Source organism: Danio aesculapii, chromosome 3 (assembly GCF_903798145.1).
Source record: "Danio aesculapii chromosome 3, fDanAes4.1, whole genome shotgun sequence".
NCBI lineage: Eukaryota > Metazoa > Chordata > Actinopteri > Cypriniformes > Danionidae > Danio > Danio aesculapii.
In genome coordinates, this window is record NC_079437.1 from 21311389 (window position 1) to 21336727 (window position 25339).

General features: G+C 32.4%; 1 protein-coding gene across 1 annotated transcript in view; it reads left to right on the forward strand.

The window, feature by feature from the left end:
- The window catches only part of wnk4b (WNK lysine deficient protein kinase 4b), a 117715-nt gene that overhangs the window by 24211 nt on the left and 68165 nt on the right, over positions 1-25339 (forward strand). Inside the window, exon 2 of the mRNA XM_056453365.1 lies at positions 24035-24207. Within this exon, the coding sequence (XP_056309340.1) occupies positions 24035-24207 (173 nt within the window). The remainder of the gene's footprint in view (positions 1-24034; positions 24208-25339) is intronic.

Below are 25339 nucleotides of genomic sequence, written 5' to 3' on the forward strand. Positions count from 1 at the left end.
AATGTGACTTTAGTTACACTGACTGAAATTTACAATCACTAAACTGTCAAAATGTATCTTTATAGAAGCGTAGCACATGTCGAATTGGTTGTCAGATGGTTTCATGTTACTTGTTTAAAGTTATGATGACACAGGGAATACTGTTTTTGGGTCCAAGCCTCTACTCAATTGAATTGAGTTGAGAGAAAAAAAATGTCGATATACGTTTGAGCACTGTTTAGTCATATCACACACAGTGAATCTTTTACCAAATTCAATGTGTTTTCTGCACTTTCTAGATTTGCTGCTTACAAGACACCAGTATTTTAATGATTTAATAAAGACACTCATATAAACATTATGGTCATCCTTTTCAACAGTATTACAGCGCACTGTGAGCATAAATTAGCTGATATATTATCATACATTAATTATTGCTTGCTTTTAGAACTAAGACCCAGAAACTGTGACATTAGACTTAAAGCACAGTATGTAATTTTTACCACTAGAGGGCGCATATTAACAACAAACAGAAGTGTAGTTTGATGACAGCATGACTTATGGTGGAATCATGGGAGCTGCCATCTTCATTACATCATACAGGACTCTGTAGATATCATGTTTATGATATCATGTTTCTAATCATTCAAAACTTATTAACATGGAAGCAAAACAAGCCTACTGATGCAATGGCTGGTGTGAGATCAGTGCGATGCAGCACGAAAGCAGCATAGCTTTTATTATGCTTTTTTTATTAATATACTATAGTTTTTGTTATAATGAAGCTCTGTGCAGCTTAATAACTCACAACATGGCTTTGGTGTTTCCTTGTTTTCTATAAAAACCAAACCTGAAATCAATGGTGAATGATAACAGAGCTTATTTCTTTGGACTTAAACATAGTTCTTAGTGGATGTTGAATATTTTAATGAAAAAAAATTACATATTGTGCCTTTAACAAGTGGATTAATAGTATATGAATGATATAATACAAGCAATACAGTCCACGCATAGCATTTTCAATGTTGCATAACTAGAAATATATCAGCACTCCTTTCCTTACCATGGACAAAAATACACTAATATGAGTTAAAGGGATACAGATTTATTTTATTTCTTTTGTACAAGGAGTTTGTAACACTGTTTTTATAAGTAGTGACTTCAAAGAATATGACCTTGGTGTATCTTTTGAGATTACAACAGATCTGGTGTTGTAACACTCTGATCTCTCGTTTGCAGTCATTTGAGCATTTTAGTACAAAGTGTTGCAAATTCAGATGGGTTAGGAACAAAGTTGACATGTATCTGGATTTCTAACATTGCATGGCCTTCTCAGTATGCATTATGTTCTGGGTTGTCAATAAAATACTTCAATTGAAGATTAATTGTAACTGCTAGAATCAATGAGTTATTTTTGTTACTTAACCCTTTATTGGGTGAAGAACCATATATATATAGTTGAAGTCAGAATTATTAGCCCCCTTTGATTTTTATAATTTTTTTCTTTACAGTGTCTGATAATATTTTTTTCATCTGGATAAATTCTTAGTTTTATTTTGGCTAGAATAAAAGCAGTTTTTAATAAAAAAAAAAAACAATTTAAGGTAAAAATTATTAGCCCCTTTAAGCTGTCATCATTACAAAGATAAAATAAATCAGGTATTAGAAATGAGTTATTAAAACTATTATGTTTAGAGATGTTGAAAAAATCATCTCTCCGTTAAACAAAAATTGGGGAAAAATGATTTTCTAATGATTGTTTCAATAAGTTCACTGTAAATTGTTTAAAATGCTTTAAGTACTAAACTAGTACCACCCCGGTAGTATTTTGATTTTCAAAATTATATTTATATATCTCTTTAAATGTTTTAATATTTAAGTATTATTGATAATACAAATGGTAACGTTTGTTTTTGTTTCAATTTTGTCTTAACAAACAGTTATCAGAACTATCTTAATTTCTTTCTTAATATAATATTTACATTATATAAAAAGACATCAATCAATCAATCCATTGTTTGCATGTTTGTGCATTTGGGAGTTTGAGTCAAATTTAATTATATTGATTGATTGGTTTATTCATTGTTTGTGTTTTTATAGTGGGCTGCTTTTTTAATATTATGTGAAGAATATTTCTTTCAAGAACAGATGTCTGAAATGTGCCAAATCCATCTATCCATCTATCCATCTATCCATCTATCCATCTATCTATCTATCTATCTATCTATCTATCTATCTATCTATCTATCTATCTATCTATCTATCTATCTATCTATCTATCTATCTATCTATCTATCTATCTATCTATCTATCATTATTTGTATGTTTGTACTTTTGGAAGTTTGAGTCAAATTGAATTAGACTGAATAAGAAGTATTTATTTATGCGTTGTTTGTTTGTGTCGTGGAGTAGATTGATTGACTTATTTATGACCTATTATATAATGTGAATAATTATTCTTGCTAGAACAGATGTCTGAAATGTGAAAAATTTGCAACAACCAGAATTTCAGAACCAGAAAATCTGCTAATCCATGCTACAATGGAAATCTTATATTCAGATATGTTTCTATCCAAGTGGATTGAATAATCAAATAATAAGATGTTTAGGAAATATTACATCAGAAGCTTTAGTCATTCGGTATGCACTACTATTACGTGTAATAATTCAGCTGCAACTTGTCTTTAGGCACACATACAATTTGCACACGCCTCCACTCCACAAACACACATACTACAGTAATCTTTGTTCTCTCATACACACACACACCCAGCAGTTCTCTGTGGGTTTCACATACGCTTTGTGTCTTTTGTAGGGCCACAGGCGCTCACTGTTTTGTTTCTGTATAATTAAACAACAGCAGCTGTCTTCAATGGAGGCTGATGGTTCACATTCACATTTATTACACATTCAGGACTCGTGACCACACTGGGCTCAATTCGAGGCGTACTGTTATATTGTTTAGTCGATGCCTAAACAATCATGGAGAATGACACAGTTTATGTGTGGTTTTGAGATATTACTGAGCTTTTACTCTTGCAGATTAGAACGTTAAAGGCATAGTTCAGCCAATAAATGTTGTTCATACACTTGTATTAATCATCAAATTGTTCCAAACATCTATGATTTACTTAGGAGGGGAAAAAGAGGGTATTTTGGAAAATGTTTTCATGTTTTTTTGTCCATAAAATGAAATCCTTTTTTTTTTTTTTTTGGAAAACTATCTCTAAGTCAGGAGAGTATATGTGAATAGGGTAAAAAAACTATCATACTTCCCAAGTTGATTGATTGATTACATTATTATTATATATTAACATTGCAAAAGGTAGATGCTTTTTTTCCAGTGAGGACTTGGAGAAACTTGTTCATGCTTTTATCACCAGTAGAGTGGATTACTGTATTGGACTCCTCACTGGAGACAGTTGCAGCTCATCCAGAATGTTGCTACCAGAAAATCAGAGCACATCACACGCAGTTACATTTAGAATAAATTTTAAAATATCATTATTGTCTATAAATCAATAAATAGCCTAGGTCATCAATACATTACATATATGCTCACTGAATACAAATCTTACAGATCCCTCAGATCATTAGGATCAAGTAAACTAGAAAGTTCAAGTTTCAGTCAATGCAGGGTGAATCCGCCCTTCAGCCACTAAGCTGCCAGCTGCTGGAATCAGCTTCCAGAAATGATCAAATGTGCTCCAACATTAGGCACGTTCAAATCAAGACTGAAAATACATCTGTTTAGCTGTGCCTTTACTGAATGAGCACTGTGCTACGTCCAACAAATCACACCATTATATCTTTGTTTTCTTTTTCATATTCTTTAGAACCTGTTTAACACATTTTTTTTCTTTTCTTATACTTGTCTCTTTCATTCCTGTATATGTAAAGCACTTTGAATTACCATTGTGTATGAAATGTGCTATATAAACAAACTTGCCTATTATTATTATTATTATTATTATTATTATTATTGTTATTATTATTATTATTTTGTATCACAAGTATTTTAAATAGTTAGGTATAATTTATTTTAGCAAATGCTGCATTTAGTTGAACACGCATTTATTTGCATACATTTCTAGAACACAAACCTTATTCTTAATTCTTCTTTTTTTTTTTAATTAGTCAAATGTTTTTACAGATGCCATTTTGGGAAAATCTTTTTATCGTTCCATAATTTTGAAAAAACTGTGAACAGCCAGAATTATTTTTTGTTTTTGTAGAATAAAATGTGAGTGTTATTGTGTACTGTATAAAAAACAAATATGTAAAAATCTTCAGAATATATGTAGATATGAATAAAAGTTTGGTGTGTTAAGTGGAGGTTTATGGAAGGCGAGAAAAGATTTTAAAAAATGTATTGTGATTAAAATCTACAGAAAACAAAGTTATAAAGGGCCACAAAAGAAACGCTTAACTCTATTTCTTTGTAATTAGACTTTTTTTTGTGTGTGTGTGTGTGTGGTTTGGAGGATGAAAAGGGCTAAACTTAATTATGTTTGACAACCCAATATCTTTTAAAATTCCCCTGAAATGGTAGCTGCTATGGATTGACACAGACAATGGACATGGCAAAAAGTGGTTCGCTTTATTTACAAATAAAGTAAAGTATAATTACAAATGCGTACAATAAATGTAAAAGAAACAAATAAGCAAATTAAAACAAACTTTACAGAGGGAAGGAAATTAAACTAAACATGCTAAATAAACTCCACCTCTAAATAACTAAAAAAAAAAAAAGATGAAAATGGAAAAAAAAAAAAATCTTCGGCATCACACGCCCTTCACTACAACTGCACTCACTGGGGAAAACATACAGAGGGTTGCACCCGATTCTAACCTAATGATTTAACAGAGAATAAGCTACGTGTACTTATGTATGTAAGATGTAAGTCACGCGACATACTTTACTCTTACCTGTCTTTTAGTAGATTTAAGCAATTTTGTTTGGACGTTTAGAATAGATGTACAATTTAAAATAATGAAGTGAATCAGAGAACAGGTCACACACACAAGTCACACAGAAAGAGAAAGAGCAGTCACAAGACAAAGTTTTCCGCCCAGTCTGGTGTGAGTTGTCACTGGAGTGCTTAATTGACCCCCATCCTTTTCTCATTGGTCCACTTGTGAAAACTCTGCGAGCCAATCGGAACACCTAGATTTTAAAAAGATTGCAGACAGCAAATAAAAACAGAAAGGGGAGGAGGAACAAAGCAACACCCCAGGAATATAACAACAACAAATGTTTTTAATGTAATACATTGCATGAAATGCATATTATGTAAATGTTCATGCAAAAACTCACAACAGAATACTTTGACCAAACAGAATATTTTACTAAATATATATCTTGACACTAGAGCACACTGCATATAGGATATTATAATACATCCTTCCAAACTTTGTGTCAAAAAGATAGATATTCATATGTTTATTGGCTAAGAGCAATGGCAGTTCTTAGAGAGATCTGGTTATCAGGATAATCACTTTATAATTTCAAAGTATAAATGTTACCTGAGGTGACAGGACAAGCATATCAATCCCAAACAAAGGGTTGGAGTGCAATTAGTGTTGAATTGAGGCATTTATATTTTGTCAATCCTAAGTGAAATATTAATTGGTAAATGCCCTTCCAATTGATTTAGCAATGACCTCAAGCTTCATTCAAGTGCTTCTGGGAGATTGTGTTTGTGAGAGCATAATTACAATCTGATTGAGTTCTTTTGCAAGAAGCGGAAAAAGAAGGAAGGCACCAATTTAATGTTTATTTCTCTCTTTTCTTTTGATTTTGTTCAGTCTTTTTACATTTTAGTCTGACAACTTAATCCTGACGTTTTGTAAACCAGCTAGATGGGTAGTATGTTTTAGTAAAACAATATTTTTGATGCAACAAATATGGGACATTCTATACCAGAAATGTACATTTTCACTTATAAAAAATGTGACAGGGCCATTAAGCTTTTCATCCTCAAAAAGTCATACAAAACAAGCATGAAATCATACAATTCAATGATGGAATGCATCCTTGATCACTGTCAGCTTCTCCTCCATCAAATGATGTCACTTCCGAGTTGAGCACACATTTTATGTAATTTTATGTAAATTAAGCACACATTTTATGTTCAATTTAATGCAAATGTTACAGGACTGACAGAAACGACAATTGTAAAATATTAAAAAGTATTTATTTGTAGAATTTATTCATAATTTCATGTTTTTAAACAATTGATGTGAACGATAACAACTTAAACTTGCTTTTTCAGAAGTATTTTTTTTCTAAATAACAGTTTTAGCATAACAAAACTATTAAAGCCGTAGGTTCAATAAGGCTGAGGACAAGGACAGGATTTGTACCATCAGTCCATTTTAGAAATATTTGGGATGAAATACTTTTTATTCATTGTATTTAAGTTTTTATTTCAGGGACAGATACTGTTTATTTCTGGTATAATGTCCTATAACTGGAGTATTTCATTACATTTAAGAATTTTGTGTTCAATTAAATGCATATTTGCAATTTCTTTCTGATTGCTTATGAATTTCACTACCACAATTGTTTCAATATCCGTTTTATATCAGTGTACATCACAATATTTCCATCATAATTTGTTAACTGACATGGGAAGTCTTTTTCAGAATATTTATCTTGTAATCATGATTTTTCTGACATGACATGAGTGTAATAAATGGTCAGAGGTAATTATTTTTTTACCATCTAGTGCGTCAGTGCTCTCTAGTAAAAAAGCTGTTTGATTTATAGGGATTACATTACTGGCATTTAAAACTGAGATAAACCTGAAGTTTATGATCCTTCTTGTGAGGGAAAAATCATTATCGCTTATTGTTGGCATTGCATTTAAATCTGGATGTCATTTTGTTTCATAAACACTGGGATTGATGTTTAATCCTGCCATGGTGACTGTACTGTGAGTTAAGCTGTACCTTGAATCATCATCACATGGAGATGAAAGATGTGGCATCATGTAAACTCATGCTTCATGGACACAGTGTTTAAGAAAACCTTTGAAGCTTAATAATGTCTGGAATAGGATATTGATAGAAATGCTTTCCTTCTCTGATGTTTATATTGCAAGGACATATCCTAAAGTGCTTTTTCAGGTAGTTTTCACAATATAAAAAGTCAGCAAAGTTTCAGAGATCAAAGTTCATAATGAATGGAGTTATTGCCTTTCATAAGTAAAAAAAAAAAAAAAATCTGAAATTCCTGTCAGTATTTCCAGACTTACTTCTTGCACAAACCTATGTAATTTTGTATTTGTCAGTTTATACTGTTCTTAAAGATTACCAAGGTCTGCTTTGAACTCCGACACTTGAATCTCAAACAAAGTAGTAGTGACTGCGGCCTGGAAAAGTTTGCTTCATGTATTGATATGTTGGGACAATGATGTTTTCTGCCTTGCAAAGCAAATTCATTGTACATGCATTTATAAATAACTCAATTATATGGTAATACAAATTGGTCTAACTGACCAATCAGAGCGGTGTAGACCCTTGGAAATGAGGGCAGATTCTTGAAGGAACAGTGTCACAGACTATGAGAAAACAGTGGATGTTTAAATTTTTATTTGGAAAAAAATACATTTTTATGATCCTACTTAATATTAAGTGACCTTAATTACTATGTATTGGCATTCAAATCATTTGGGGCTCTATTTTAACGATCTAGGTGCAAAGTCTAAAGCGCATGGCGCAAAAGCACTACCACTTGCTATTTTAAGGATGGAAAAATAAGGTTTGCACCACGGTGCATGGTCTAACAGGGTTGTGCTTATTCTCCTAGTGAGTTATGGGTGTGTTTTGAGAATAACATGCATTAAAACAATTAGAGTCTCATCTCCCATTCCCATTAAGAGTCAGTTGCGTCGCACCATGGCACATTTGCTATTTACATGGCGAACTTTGCAAGAGGAAAAACTGAACGCTTTTCACTAGCGAGAAAACAGTTAAACAGATCATCTGCAGCGCGAGGTTAAAGAACAAGCCTCCTCCAGTCAGCCACTTCACTTTGTCTTTAATTTTCCTCTTTACTCATTCACTTTCGTGGATAAGGAAACTGTGTTGTACGCACTCCACTGAAGACATCCATTAACCTACATATTTAATTTAGTTTGTTAAGCGCAAAGATTTGCTTAAATTATTTCTAAATTCAGTTTGAAATAATAATAATGCAAATAAATGAACAATAATAACGAAGTGTGGTCAAACAGCTGAGTTACAGTATATCCAAACACCATGTCCTATTTTGTGGTCCATATGGTCCAAAACCTGACAGACCTATTCTTGTTGCATCATCAATTGTAAGTTGCTTTGGACAAAAGCATCTGCTAAATGTAAATGTATAGGTACTTTGGTAAAAACAGCACTTTTCATTTAGTCAGCAAGATAGTAGAAATTTTTTTTTCACGATGTTGCAACAACAGCATGATAACCAAATAAGTAGACTATGGTACACTATGTCTAAAAAAATTGGCTTTGGAAGAATATGTGTCCCTGTTCTTGCATTTTACAATTGTTTTGTGCTCTGCATAAAACAGAACTGTTTAGGAAAATTAGTTACATAAGTGTTTAACCATTATCTCGCTTTTACCAAACATTCGGGAGCAATTTAAGAGATGGAAGCACTTAATCAGGTTATTTGTCTGTTCTCATCCAGTGTGTTTGCCCTGATCCTCATCTACACTGCTAGCACTGAATGCACTGTAAGATTTATTACACAGGCACTGTGCATGTTACAACCGTGACTCATGGTTCCTGCTCTGTGGATGGATAATGCGATTGGAAAAATGATTTATAAATGAGCTTGAGTAATTTGTCATAGCAGGCTTATATCATTACCTTGCTGCTATGTTCACTGAAGGCTGTGCATGTGGTGACACTTGTTCAAACTATATTATGACATTTAGGGAGGAGAGAGTTCAGGAGTTTGTGAGAATCTTTTGTTTAATTTTATATAGGGATAGTTCACCACACAAAAAATATTTTTAAGTAAAAAAAAATTATGAGTTTCTTTCTTCTATTGAACACAAAATAATAATATATTTTGAAGAAAGCTGAAAACCTGTAACCATTGACATCCATAGTGTCTGTTTTTTTACTATGGAAAAATATGAGGGTAAGTAAATAATGAGCAAATTTTCACTTTTGGGGGAAAACTTTTTAAATAAAAAGGCAACAACAAATTCTGAACAATGTTGAAGAAATCAAATTGGAAGTCAGAGGTTGTTGTGTTTACTGCTTACTGCTCTTGCTGAAATGGGAAAATGGCAGCAAAATTGTCCTTCACAGCTGGAAACCACTAAACCCCTATAGGCCTGCCAGTATTTTAACAGTCTGAAATAAACCCTTTTGTTTTTTATTCTCAAAGCTCAGCTTCACGTTTAATAAAAATAATTTGTTTGATTAGCTGTTATCTGAGTATGATTATCTTATCTGAAGTCAAATGAGAGTTACTGATTAAGGTTGCAAAGTGTACATTTGAAACATCAGTGTAAATCTTTGCAACCGTTGCTTGCCACAAATGCTGTAGCATATAGTGTTTCATGGTAAGTAAAGATAATAAGGTGTTGTTTTGTTTTTTATTTTATTATATATTATTTAATCAAATATAGTTCTATTTTATTTTACTTTATTTTGTCTTTTATTTTATTATTATTTTTTTTGCTCTTTTGTTTTATTTTATCTAGTTTTATTTTAAAATGTTTTATTTTTCCTAATCTTGTTTTATTTTTAATAATTTTTTTTTCATTTTATTTTGTTTTATTTTGTTATATTTTGTTTTATTTCTATTTCATTTTAATATATTGTATTTATTTTTTTTTGAATTTTATTTCATTTTGGTTTTTGTTTGTTTTCTTTTAAAATATTTAATTTTATTTTTTCTTATCTGTATTTTATTTTATTTTGTTTTATTTTCTGTTTTTCTGTTTTATTTCATCTAGTTTTATTTTATTTTAAAATATTTTATCTTTCTAATCTTGTTTTATTTTATTGTATTTTATTTTACTTTCAATAATTTTATTTTGTTCTGTTTTGTTAATTTTATCTAGTTTTATTTTATTTTCAAATATTTTATTTTATTTTCAAATGTTTTACTTTATTTTCAAAAATATTTTTTTTTCTAATATTTTATTTTATTTTTGAATATTTCATTAAATTTTTTATGTTATTTTATTTTCGTTTATTTTATTATTTTGTTTTGTTTTATTTTTTCTTATTTTATTTTGTATTTTATTTGATCATCTGTTCTTGGGCTAGAATATATAACAAAAAGCTTTAGGTTAAAACATATATTTATCCATGCCATTCAGAATTACACATGCCAGACAATATTAAATTAAAACCAGCGCTCACTACTGCTACTGAAATGGAAAATGGCAGTAAAATAGTTCTACTGCATGAAATCAATAAACCCTTTTATTTTTGACTGACTACACCGCCTGTTGTTGCCAAAAGAAAAAAAGGTTTAATCTCAGTTGTATATAATCAGCTGCATCTCCGTTCTTATTCTCTAGGCTCAACGTCACACAGTTTGCTGATTTAAAAAAAAAAAAAAAACATTCCTTTGATAAATGTTTTTGTATTTCTGGCTCTGACTTTAGCCATTATCCTGGAGTATGTGGTAATCTAGTCCAAACACCACCAAAGGCTCTGTTGAAATCTCATAATAGGGAAAATCTTGACATGCAGATTTCCAGTGCCCTTTATAGATCTGAGAGCTTTATGAGCGAGATGCGGCTTTAATGAGACATTCCTCAGAAACAGCAGACCACCTCCCATTCCTCAGGCGGGATGTACACACTCCGCTAGTGTAGAGAAATGAGGTACGCCAGAGCCTCCAGCACAGCTGACGTACTGTCATTTAATAGCAGACACTTGTAGAAGAAAGTATAACAGGTCATATAGAAATCGTTATCAGTACTAGGGAATAAAAACTAAATTTGATCAGAACAAGGGCCAGTATACTTATTAGATTATTGTATTAGTCTTTCATGTATTTTATTATCTGTAATTTATTGACATTTTATTTAATTTGTTATTAGTTTATAAAATTTTATTTTGCCAATTTATTGTCACCATCAGTGTGGTTGACTTAAAAGTGGATAGACATTTTTTTAAATTTTTATGTATTTATTATTGTATTTAGCATTGACAAGTGAATTAAATTGGCAAGAAATTTAAATTGTTAATCTAAATTTACACACAAAATCGTATTTCTAAATGAAGTATTTATTTTTATTTATTTATTTATTTATTTATTTACTTGAGTTGGATAGACTAGGCATAATTTTATTGTACTGTATTTTTACTTATAAATTAGTTTTAACTTTCTACATCAAATGAAAAAAAAAAAAAAAAAAATATATATATATATATATATATATATATATAATTTAAAAAATTTTTTTTTACATTTTTTTATTTTTAGTATTAGTTACCATATGTACATAGTTCATGCAATCTAAAAATAAATAATTTAATATTTAATTGTCTAATTAATTTATGTTATATTTATAAATAATATTTATATTTAAAATAAATGATTAATTAAATGTTTTTTTACATCAAATTAAATGGATGTTGCATTGGTAATTATTTAAAAAAACGTACGCAGTTCATGCAATCAAAACTTTAATAAATACATTTTAATTTAGTTTTTGTTTAGTTTAGCTCAGTAGCAACTACTTTTCTCACCATTAGTGTAATTTAGATGTGTAATTATAGTTGGGTAGACATTTTTAATTGTATTGTATTTTTACTTATAAATGAGTTTCATCAAATTAAAAAGAGGTTGCATTGGCATTTTTTTTTTACGTTTTAGCTTTACATTCTTACAGTTCTAAAAAATGCAATTAAATATTTTATTTGATTTTTAAAGGCTGGTTCTAGACGTATATTCTTTACAGTGATCTAAAATGACAACATGCTTTCCAATAAATTTTACTTGAAGCCAGCTGGTTTAGCAATCTATCTTGCAAACACTCAAATTAGTTTTTTTTTCTAAACCAGTAAATGATGTCAGATACCTCCATCAAGTCCTATTCCTCAGTTTAATAGTGCTAAATCTCTGATACAGCTTCTCAGACTCTGCTTCTGTTCATCATGGAAATGAGCAGATTTTCCACACCCCATTTCCACCTTGTCAATGAGAGCCATGCATGTCTGTTTTGTATTACAGCAACAGGCTGTTCGTGCCATTTTGGCGATCCATAAATCATTGGACATTCATAATATGGAGACCAAGAGATATAGAGGAAGTTTGCAGTCAGGCATCGGGTCTGCTAGTTCTAGATTAATTCTCATCTTACGCAATGGAGAATCCATCCATCCTTTCTATTGCGTTTCTGAACGCCAAACTTCCTCCCGCCTGACAGAAAAACGAGGAATAGTTCATCCAAATGATCACTTTGTCTTCATTTTCTCACCTGTTTTGGGTGACTGTGATTGGTTATTCTTTATTTGGATTCTGGATTTTGGTGGGATCTCTGGTGATCCTTCTGGAAGATTTTCACACCATTTAAATGTGGATTAGAGCGTGGAAATATACAGAATAGATTGCCATGGGTATTTTTGGAAATACTAGACTTCCACTTGTACATTGAGAGAAGCCACATAGAAACCTGAGAAGTTTCCAGTAGCCTTTTAAGACCTTACTTGAACTTGCATTGTTACTTATATTAGCTACTGTACTTAGGACAGACCTTTTCGAATATCCCCCCCCCATCCCTCCAAATTTTATTTATTTATTTTTTGCCTAGTTTTTACATTTACACTGTAAATAAACAGTTTTGTGATTCTCAAGTGTTTTCCGTTTATTTATGGTTGCTCTGTCAACTTTTAATGATGAAAATTCTCTCTACTGATTAACAAAGTCACTTTTATTGGCATTTCAGTCGTTTGAATTAATATAATGAATAAAAAATAATATATATATATTGTGTAAAATAACAGAACATGTACTGGCAGTTTATTACAGTCTTTCTAGCATAATATACAACACCAATCCAAACAATATATCACATTACACTATTAAACATGTTCATAAAGTCACTTTTTCAAACTTTTCAAGGTTAAAAGTTATTGGAAGAAATATTAAGATCCCACAATGCAATTGAAATGTATAAATAAATGGGGAAAAATAAAACATAAATAGCATAGCACTAAAAAAATCTTCTAATTTATGTTTTTTTTTTTTGTGTGTGTACATGATAGTTTTTATTGTGTTTGTTTTTGAGGAGCTCTCGGTACAAACAAACAGTTGAAGGCAAAATCATAAGCCAGTTATTAGCCAATGAAATTACAAGGTTTAATGCCCGTTCACACTAAGCATGACAACGATAAATATATTGTTTTAAAAATTGTTCACAGCATTAAAGAACAGCAAATTTCACACCACAACTATGACGATAAAGATACATTATTGAGATCACTTTCATATAGAATTTTTCACAGTTGATAAATGGTGAAACCCTGTCAGCCAATCAAATTTAAAAGATTCAAAATAGGTGCAGAAATGGTAATAGCTTGAGTACAGAAAAACCTACCATTATTTCACAAGTCAGACCACATTTATAAGGAAACTTCAAAAAAAAAAAAAAAAACAGTACTGAATAGTGAAACATACAGTACTGCAGCAGCAGGTCATATACATACATTTCATGACTGAAATTCCCCAGAATGTGAACTTAGATTAAACAGACCATTATATCGATATATTTATCGTTATCATTGTCATGGTTTGTGTAAATGGGCCTTTAGTCAGAAGCCTTTTTATTATCCTTTCCATTGGTTAGAATTTAGCAACAGACTGATATAAAGATTCATAAATAAAATAAAATGGCAAATTTAAATGTTCATATTTCACCCTTATGTCCTTTTATTAATCTATTTTAGGTATAAAAACTACTTTCTCTCAGGATCTTAACGCCAAAAATATCCCAATTGAAATCTCTTGAATATCCCATTTTTAATCCAAGTGCCATTTAATAAAAAAAAAAAAAAACACTTACATTTTCCTTTTATAAGCATTTGCTTTTTTGGCAAGGCTTTAGCTATTGTATTCATTGTAAATGAGAACTGGTTCTCAATTGACTTACCTGCTTAAATAAAGGTTATTATCATAAGGTATTATGAATTTGATGAGCAGGCAAGTGTTTCTTAGTTGCATTTTCAATCTAATCTTTGCCAAAATGCACTTAAACAGCTGTTGTATAGCACTTCATCTTTTACAACATGATATTTTGGACAAATGTTTTCAAGGACAGGATAAACCGAGTACCTGCATAGGTAAAATAACTATTACAAAGTTGCAAGAAGATGAGAACCTAATGCTTGAGATGTCAATGTACACCTGCAATATTTCTGAGCCAGAAACATAGAAACTTCAAATAGAGGTTTTATTTTATTTTATTTACATCATTTCATTTTATTTTAACAGGTTATTTCACCCAATAGGCACATTTCCCTATGTCCTTCTTTTTATTTTATTTTATTTTAATGGGTTATTCCACCTAATAGGCACAGTCATCTACATACATTTTCATGACTTGAATTCCGCAGAATGTGAACTTAGAATAAACAGATTGTTATAGTGTTTTATTTATCTTTATTATCAATCATTATCATGGTTTGTGTGAATGGGCCTTTAGTCAGAAGCCTTTTTATAAACATTTTCATTAGTTAGAATTTAGCAACAGACTGATATAAAGCTTCATAAATAAAATAAAATAAAATATTTTTAAAAATGTGCAAACATAAAGCAATTTCCCCCCAGAATGGCAAACTTCAATGTTCGTATTTCACCCTTATGTGCTTTTATTAATCAATTTGGAAACTAGATACAAAAATGACAAAAATATCCCCACTGAAATCTCTTGAAAATCCTATTTTTAATCCAAGTGTCATTTTGTAAAAAAAAATGTTTTCCACCATCCTTTATTTATTTTTTATTTTTTAAATATTTCTTTTATTATTTTTTTCTATTATAAGCATTTGCTTTTTTGGCATTGCTTTAGGTATAAAGATTTATTATGAATTTGAGGAATAGACAAGAGTTTCTTAGTTGCATTTTCAATCTAATCTTTGCCAAAATGCACTTAAACAGCTGTTGTATAGCACTTCATCTTTTACAACATGATATTTTGGACAAATGTTTTCAAGGAAGAATTAACCGAGTGCCTGCATAGGTAAAATAAACATTACAAAGCTGCAAGTTGGTGAGAATGTAATATGTGAGATGTAATGATGGATAAAATGCACACCTGCAATATTTCTAAGCCAGAAACATAGTAACTTCAATAGAGCTTGGTTTTAGTAATGTTCATCTTAAAATCACACATTCAACTTTGACAACAATGTTTTGAAATCATTTCCTGAAAACCAGATATTTCCCTCACTGACATTTATTCTGAAAATATCTCATTTAAGCTGTAAATAAATATTAAAGTCTTACTCACAATGTATTTGTTTAGAATGACATAAGTAAACAAGTGATGACAGAAATTTGATTATGTACTGTACTGTAGTCAGAAAAACATTGCCCACTAGATGACAGTTTATCTTAATTTACATCAACCTAATGCACATCATGCCAATAACCATTGTTTAGTTCATCATTATAGATGTTATCCTCATATCCTGGCCTTCAGTCATTGTAAAAGTCGTAGGTAAGAGTGACAGGCAGGGTCAGATATTCATTGCTCTCTGGTGTATAGGCTAAGAATACACTGACCAGAGCAGATGTGGAGTCTGATGACCAATGAAATATGAGCACTCACAAACACATGAGAGCTGTTGCTTGCTGAGAGATTTGCTTCATGTTAAGAAGCCTGCTGGGGTGAAATCATTTGGATTTGCTGTACATTTATGGCATTATGTGGATTTATTTATGAACTTACAAAGGAGATTTAGTAATGTGATGTGATATGTTCAGTGGTGATGTGACATATTCAGATTCTTGCCCATTTTATGATCTAAGGTGCTTTTTATGCTAGATGCCTGGCATCCACCCTACTCGGGCTTTTTCAACTTGCTAAAACAGTGTTTTGGTAATGCTTAAGTCTCTGTACATTTTCCATGATCCTTTGTTTATTTTTTAAATATTTCTTTTATTATTTTTTTTTTATTTAATTTAATTTTTAATTTATTTTTTAACAGGTTATTTCACCCAATAGGCACATTTCTCTAGATTCTTCTTTGTATTTTATTAATTTAATTTAATTTAATTTATTTTTATTTATTTATTTTTTTATTTTAATGGGTTATTTCACCTAATATGCACATTTTCCTAGATCCTTTATTTTATTTTATTTTATTTTATTTTATTTTATTTTAACAGGTTATTTCACCCAATAGGCACCTTTCTCTAGATTCTTCTTTTTCTTTTTATTTATTTTTTTATTTTTATTTATTTATTTATTTTTGTTTATTTTTTTATTTTTTATTTTATTTTAACAGGTTATTTCACCTAATATGTACATTTCCTTACATCCTTTTAATTTTATTTAATTTTATTTTATTTTATATATTTATTATATATATATATATATATATATATATATATATATATATATATATATATATATATATATATATATATATATATATATATATATATATATATATATTTAATTTCACCTAAGGCACATTTCCCAATATACTTCTTTTAATTTAATTTAATTTTTTTATTTTATTCATTCATTTATTTATTTATTTTTGTTTATTTATTTATTTTATTTTAACAGGTTATTTCACCTAATATGCACACTTCCTTATGTCCTTCTTTTTAAATTTTATTTATTTATTTTTATTTTAATAGGTACATTTCCCTATATCCTTCTTTTAATTTTTTATTTTATTTTTTAGTTAAGGCTATTTCACCTAATAGGCACATTTGCAGAGCATCAGTGATGTTTTCTGTGCATCTGTTAAAAACATACTGGGTGCATTGTGACTGACAAAGCTTGCTCCTGATAAAGAGCAGATCTTTGTAACCCACACACACATGCTCAAATTCTATTTCATCACATCCTCCATTCATTCCCAGTTCATGATCTGTTCTCTAAATGCACGTTACACGTGTGTGTGCTGCTTCCCGTGTCTGGAATACATTACATGCCTGTTTTGACGTCACAATGTCTCTCAGAAACCCCAAGTGCAGCCGCCACTGACCAACATCATAAACTACAATTACAGCTTCTGCTTCACCAAGCCAGAGTCTGCTTAAACATATTCTCTTCCTGTTTATGCAGTTTTGGACATGCTAAAGCAAAGAAACTTAACATTATAACATGCTTTATGATCTTTCCTTAGAGTTTCATAATGGCTCACATGCTATGTTTATGGTAGGGATAGTTCATACAAAAACTTAAAACTGCTTTTAATTTATGTACTGTTGGTTATATAGCAAATGCTCATTTGTGTTTGAACTATATGTTGAGAGGTACTTGTTGAGTGTCCCACACTTTGCCTTGATGAATGATCCAATAAGATCATTTAACTACATTTATTAATTTAGCTAATGCTTTTATCCAAGGCAGATAAAGCCAATCTAACTTTTAGAAAATACGTGACTCTGGCAAGACTTTTAAAAACGTAATAAATAGCCTAGTTGGAAAATCCCTGGAAAAGTACAAAGAACTAATGAATTGCTGTCATGAGTAGTTGTTTTCTTCCCTAGATCAGACAGTTAGTACTAGCCACTAATTTCTAGATTGAATTGAATTCAAATCCACAAGCAGTTGATAGGATTCAATTTGAGTCTTATTTAAATGGCAGTGAAAGCACCAGTTTGTCTTTTTAAAATTCATGTGAAGCCCCACTACATAAAGGTAATTTGTTTTGGAAAGTGGATTGTATTAGTTGTGCTCTGTGTGTAAATTCATTAAAAAGATCGGCCTAAATCTGACCACACTGATCAGGTCCAATGTTAGTGTCTACTGCAGAATCTGAGAACAACTCGGGTACATTACAATGTCATATTTTTTTCACCAGATTGCTTGAATAGCTCTTCTTGGAGAAAAACGTAACAAAATGCAAAATCTTGAGCATGAGCTTCACATGTTAAAATAATTTGTGGTTTTAGAAAAATGTATGCTAAAAAAGTGTTTACATTTTACAAGTAAAATAGTCCTAAAACTCTAAATTGGTTTGCCGCCCTCACTATTATGCCATCTCTATGGATGTGCCGGCCCTGGGTATTGTGTGTAGAATTTTGAGGAAATAAATGAATTTATTCCATTTTGGAATAAGATTGTAACTTAAAAAATGTGAAAAAAGTAAAGCGCTATGAATACATTCCGCATGCAAAGTCACACAAAGAACCACTTATTGTAAAGCAAGATCAGTTGAGAACCTGTTATCTTGAAGCATGCCCAGCTGAGAACCACTTATTGTAGAGACCAGTTGAGAACCACTTATATTGAAGCACCGCCAATAGAGAACCACTTATTGTAAAGAAAGGCCAATTGAAAACCAATTATCGTAGAGACCAGTTGAGAACCACTTATTGTAAAGCAAGGCCATTTGAGTACCAATTATCATAAAATAAGACCAGTAAAGAAACATTTATCTTGAAGCATAGGCAATAGAACACCACTGATTGTAAAGTAAGACTAGGTGAGAAACACATATTCTTAAGCAAGACCTGCTAAGAACTACTTATCTTGAAGCAAAACCAATAAAGAACCACTTATTGTAAAGCAAGACCAGTTGAGAATATTTTATCTTGAAGCAAAGCCAATAGGATAGACACATATTGTAAAGCAAGGCCAGTTGAGATCCGCTTATAACGCAAGCCCAGTTGAGAACTACTTAATGTAAAGCAAGACAAGTAGACACACTTTTATATTGAAGCAAAACCAATAGAGAACAACTTATTATAAAGTAAGACTAGGTGAGAAACACACATTCCAAAGCAAGACCAGTTGAGAACCACTTATCTTGGAGCATAACCAATAGAGAACCACTTATTGTAAAGCAAAATCAGTTATTATCAGTCATTACAGTTATTATTATGAGTTATTATTTTATCTTAAAGCAAAGCCAATAGGATAGACACATATTGTAAAGCAAGGCCAGTTGAGGACCGCTTATCATAATGCAAGCCCAGTTGAGAACCACTTAATGTAAAGTAAGACAAGTAGACACTCTTATATATTGAAGCAAAACCAATAGAGAACAACTTATTATAAAGTAAGACCAGGCGAGAAACACACATTCCAAAGCAAGACCAGTTGAGAACCACTTATCTTGGAGCATAACCAATAGAGAACCACTCATTGTAAAGCAGGACGGGTTGAAAGTGAGGTAAAACCTTATTGTGAGGTAAAACCTCTTATCTGAATGGAAGTTGAGAGTGTTCAGAGAAAGTGACTGAGCGAAGGAGAGAGTCACTTTCACACAGCTGTTTTTCCAGGACTGTCGAGGGGTACATCCTGAAATAGCGTTGCCAGAGACGCAACAGCATTCCTCAGCAGCTCTGTCTAACACACAGGCCGTTGAATATCCTTTCCTACCTTCCTTGCTTTAGCCTATTCCTACATTACTCTTTTTTTTGCATTCTCAGCACGTTTATGCACTCTTCACCCTTCACTCCCAGCAGCTTCATCCAAACCTGTCAAGATTGTCCTCGTCTGCCTTGGTTGCATAATCAAGCCCAGCATTCAGGATGTTTCAGTTCTACCAGAAAGATGTTTTCCATTAGCTTAAGCATCTGAAATGAGCGTTTTTGCTGAGTTTGTGTCCACAGTAGGCTAGTCTTCTTAAACTGACAAACAAAATTCATGCATGAACTCAATCTTGACAATGAGCTCTTGTTTAAGATATGAAAGACAGCTCAATTAGTGTGTTTTGCTTTTTAGAGACTAACAACCATCAGCATGAGCCAATCAATGGTCCGGTTGACCTGCTACCTGTCTCATTGGGCCCATACTGAGTGGGACCCTTGTGTTTTTTGCTCCATCTGTCTGTGCCTTTGACATAATATCAAGTATGGGACAGGTCAAGCTGCCTGGAGAGCCAGATGTGGAAATTTAAACAAACTCTTGAGGTGCCGTATGTGTTTTGACCAACAACTTCTGTCAACTGCCTCCTGCTTTTACAGAAAATTATACAGTGCAGACTTTAATGGCCAAAGTATCAAGTCAAGGCTATGAAAGAAGACAGCGCTGTCAAGTTTTCCATATGCGCAGCACTGAATCTTTTAGCATAAACTGTGCCAGCATATGAATTTGGCACATTTTTGTGTCTACTCTATTTCAGATACTTTCAAAACACAGAGTAGCTACTGCTAACATGATTTAGATAATGGTGTTTTGATTTGTCAAGGAGTTCTGCTGTGTTTAATCTCAGTTTATACAGTCTGGCGACTTCTTTCCTAATTGGCTCATGATGTTTTGGGGAAAACAGTAGATGAATTCTTTAGGCTACGTTTACATGACAACAATGTAGCCAAAAACTGAACAAATGTTCCCTTGCATTTTCTCTGGTAACCCTTTAGAATAATGGTCCATTAGTTAAAGCATTTACTGACATTAACAAAGTGTGAATAATCTTGTAAACCATTAATTAATCATTGTTCAACATTAACATTGCCATTCAACATGCATTATTAAAATCTAAAGTTGTGCTTGTTAACCTAAGCTAATGCACTTTCAGTTAACGTGAACTAACGTCATTGAACGTAAATAACATGAACTAACGTTATCAAAGATGAGTAAATACTGTAATGTATTACTAATAGTTTGTTCATGTTAGTAAATGCATTAGCTAATGGACCTTTATTTTAAAGTGTTACCTTTTTTTTTTGTTGCCTCGTATTTTCACATTTACACCACTGCATTTTAAAAATGATTCTGTAAAAATGACCAAAAACCAGTTTTGGTGCTGTCACCTTGTTCGTAAAGTGTACCTGTAGGGAAGTGACGACTGTGCTGGTGTGTAGAATGTACAATTTGTTGTGTACACATTGTAAGATGCCTCATTGTGTCTTCACTGTTGGTTGTAATGTGAGGTAAATCCACACTTTGCTGATGTAGTCTTAGCAAACATTTGAGAAACAGTAACACTATTTTGTATTCCATCACTCAGTGGTTAGCACAGTCGCCTCACAGCAAGAAAGTTGCTGGTTCCAGTCCTGGCTGGGTTAGTTGCCATTTCTGTGTGGAGTTTGCATGTTCTCCCCATGTTCGCATGGGTTTCCTCTGGGTGCTCCGGTTTCACCCCACAGTCAAAAGACATGCGCTATAGGTGAATTGTGGTTAATTAAAGGTAAGCTTTAAAGGTAGTTAAAGTTTATTAAAGGTAAACATTGTGTTTCCCAGTACTGGGTTGCGGCTGGAAGGGCATCCACTGTGTGAAACATATGCTGGAATAGTTGGCAGGTCATTCCGCTGTGGGGACCCCAGAGAAATAAGGGACTAAGCCAAAGGACTATTAATGAGTGAATGTATTTTACCGTTTGTTGTCTGTTTGTTTGTACTTTGCTTTAATTTACACCTCCTTTAAACATGTACTATGTAAGCGCATGACATCATCGTTTTCAAAGACTCAATTTATTTATTAATTTTTTTTGGGATGTTTACAGAGACACGACAACTGACTGTGTTTTAAAAAAACATGATTTATGCCTTTTCAGTCAAGATCATTTCAAAATCTTTTTTGTCATGTAAATGAACAGGCGAAATTGTAAAAAGTATCCCATTTTTGACTGAAAATTATGTCATGTTAACAACCCCTTAATGGGTGTTTTATTCTCCATTCATTTTTTTCTAGGATCCAGGAATAAGTTCTATCAAACAATTATAGTCTGAGCACCACCTACAAAACCCGAAGTATATTTTCACCATCTGCAACAGTCCTTGTGATGCAATTTTCTCCATCAGAAATGTCTGTAGATGTTCACACACACCATCCATGTGCAGCCTAATTATTCTGTCCACACAGATGGTGCGCACACAGCAGCACAGTTGTGTGGGGAATGCTGAGGTAGTCCATTAGTACTGCACGTGTTGAGTACTGCACTTTGTGGTTGAGTATACTTTGAAATGGGCATATTTTCACTGGGTATTAAGAGAACACATCCCCACACTTTTCAAAGTTCTGTTTTTGTCTCCCTCTTTTTCAAATTGATTTGTTATGATTTTAAAAGAATGTGACCAAGCAGGACACGCAGAGAGTTATTTACTTTGCATGCATGTTCTAAAGCACAGGTGTCAAATCCAATTTCTGGGGGGCCACAGCTCTGCACAGTTTAGCTTTAACCCTAATTAAACACACCTGATCAAATTAATTGAGTCCTTCAGGCTTGTTTAAATCATTCAGGTAAGTGTGTTGAAGCAGGGTTGAAACTAAACTGCAGAGCTGCGGCCCTCCAGGAACAAGATTTGACACCTGTGCTCTAAAGCATAGGTCTCAAACTCGATTCCTGGAGGGCCGCAGCTCTGCACAGTTTTGCTCCAACCCTAATCAAACACAGCTGATCCAACTAAGATGTTCAAGACTACTTGAAACTATTATGCAGGTGTGAGTTGGAGGTGGTTGGAACTAAACTATGCAGTGCTGTGGCCCTCCAGGAATTGAGTTTGAGACCATTGCTCTAAAAACTCTCCGAAAGTCCTAATGAGAAGGCATCACGGTTGTGGCACAATCAGCGATGAAATGCTAAGCAGAAATAGATGACATGATGGATGAAAAGATGTAGATCATGTGAGTGTATTAGCTCAGGTCAGGAGAATCATATCTTCTGTCTGACAGAATCCGTCTACACCTGCTGATGTTGGTCTAACGTTTAGAAATTTGTGCTGCACAGAAAATTGGCACAAGAAATGTAATTGTTTTTCATTAACTTGTCATGTTTATGCATGAAAGACATGTATTAAAGTAATGATCAACAATTTTATAATATTAGCCTACATTAAATTTCCTGCTGTCTATCTGCTGTTATTACAAAATATTGATTCACCACGCTTCATTAAGTTTTTTCTTTGACATTTTCAGGTTAGTTTGAAGTAAAGGTTTGTTTAATCAACTTAATTATGTTTTGGATCTTTACTTCTCAAATCAAAGTTACACCCTTGCTTTGAAATTATTGATTATTATTGGTTTACACAATAATAAAATGGTTAAATCACCCAAACCTTAACTTGATAACAAATTTGATTCTCTAATTTGTGTGGATGCACCAATATGGACATTTTGGCTGATACCAAAGAACAATAACACTTTACATACTGTATAAAAACTGATAAAAAGCTAAACTTCAATAAAAAGCTAAAAAAAAAAAGCAAAATACGAGGGAACTGCAAGAAACCCCTCCCAAACTGCTCCTTCAAAACTCCGTTGGTTTATACTTGTCCATAGAAATGCTGCAGAATCGGTCTAGTAACGTTTTATTTTTCAGATGGTCACTGATGTGCACTTCCAGTTGATGCTTACCATTGACTTCCATAGTATTTTTCCCTATACTATGGAAGTCTATGGTGAGTTTCAGCTATTCCAATACCATAATTTTTCAAAATAACTGACACAATTATACGAATGAATCCTTTGTGAACCAAACTACTTCTTCAAAACCTAATTGGTTTAAACCTGTCCATAGAAATAGTCCAGAATCGATCTAGTAACATTTTATTATTCAGATGGACACAAATGATGCCCCCTCCGATAACAACAGCACACTGATACATTACTAAGATGTATCATGCGTCACTTCTGACTTGCCAGATTGATTCAGAAGGATGTCCTATTTTGGTAAATTGCATTAACGAGTTCTTCAACTTCAAAGCAAAGAGACTGAATGTCCAAACGACTCTAGATTACAGCAGTTATTCTCAACCTAAAGATTGGTTAACAATGTTGTTTTGAATTCTCAGCCACTTAAGTCACTTTCAACTTGAATGTGGTTAATTTTCAGTTGACAAAGACCTGTCCCACAAGTCACAGTGTATGAAGTTCTTTATGTGCCATCATGTACAAACATGAATGAACATACCCATAAATTTACTTGAAATATGTGTCTCCTCAACAGACCCGAAGGCTGACAAAAGTGGAACGGCAGCGTTTCAGTGAAGAGGTGGAGATGCTGAAGTGCCTCCAGCATCCAAACATTGTCCGATTCTATGACTCCTGGAAGTCCACCATGAAAGGGCACAAGTGCATCATCCTGGTGACGGAGCTCATGACGTCAGGGACGCTAAAGACGTAAGTTCTGTTGGTGCAAAATTGCTGCAAAAGTGCTTGCAGATGGTGTGGCTGTTAGAGGTGCCAGTACACAAGACAGGAAAACATGCCCCTCGTAACTGCATATTTGCTTATTCTGACACACTGAAGTCCAATTTATTTTTTTCCATTCTTTCCCCTCAAATTATCAACTGCACTTTGGCATTTTTATTAAGTGCTGACAACTGTAGAATAATTGCAGGTATTTGGAGAAGTGTCTTGCTCAGTAAATGAAAGATTATTTTGCCTCAATCCCACTCACAACTTCTAAATTGTAGTTTAAATACATATCACTTTATGCATATGTTATGAAACAAATCACACAGCACTACGCATTAATGGGTCCCAAATGGCATTACTCTTTTTGACACTTTTTGGTGCACAGATTGGTGTAAGTTACACTGCAGATACTTCTAAATGAAAGAAAGGAAAAAGAAATAAAGGTTCACTGCTATGTTTCAATCTTAGAGCTTTTTTCTAAATGCCAACTACCTGCGTAGTCCACCAATATATTGATCTGGGGTGCATTTTCGAAAACCATCATTAGCTAACTAAGGTCGCAAGTTGCATCATTACAAACATAGTGTGTTGATTTGGCATTTCCCTAATCCGTTGTTCCAACGAACATTCGCAAAGTGCACCTCTAGAGCTGTACTAGAAACATAGTTACTGGTTGTGTTCTATTCCCAGTTATCTCCTAAATGCCATATTTATTCAGAACATTCTAACATTTAAACTTGGAATAATTAAAAAAAAACATTAAAGATCATCTCTTTTGGGTGTAATTTGCTTTCAAAGTATTTTTACAGTTCAGTTTTAACGATTTTCATATTGACAATTGCGTCCCTTTCGAAGTGCACTTTGAAAACAGTTATGCCATTTTGAACACAGCTTTGCCTTGGCTCATAATGAAAAGCTATAGGTGACGTTACGTCCTTTTAGATGTTAATGTTAAACTAAGAGTATGTGACATAACACAATAGTTTAGTGTGTGTGTGTGACAAGCAGATGGAGAAAGAAATGACTTGAAAACCAAATATCATTGCAATTATTTATTGCCCATACTTCCAGTGAAAATATATTGTACAATAAAAAATTTTTATAATAAATAAAT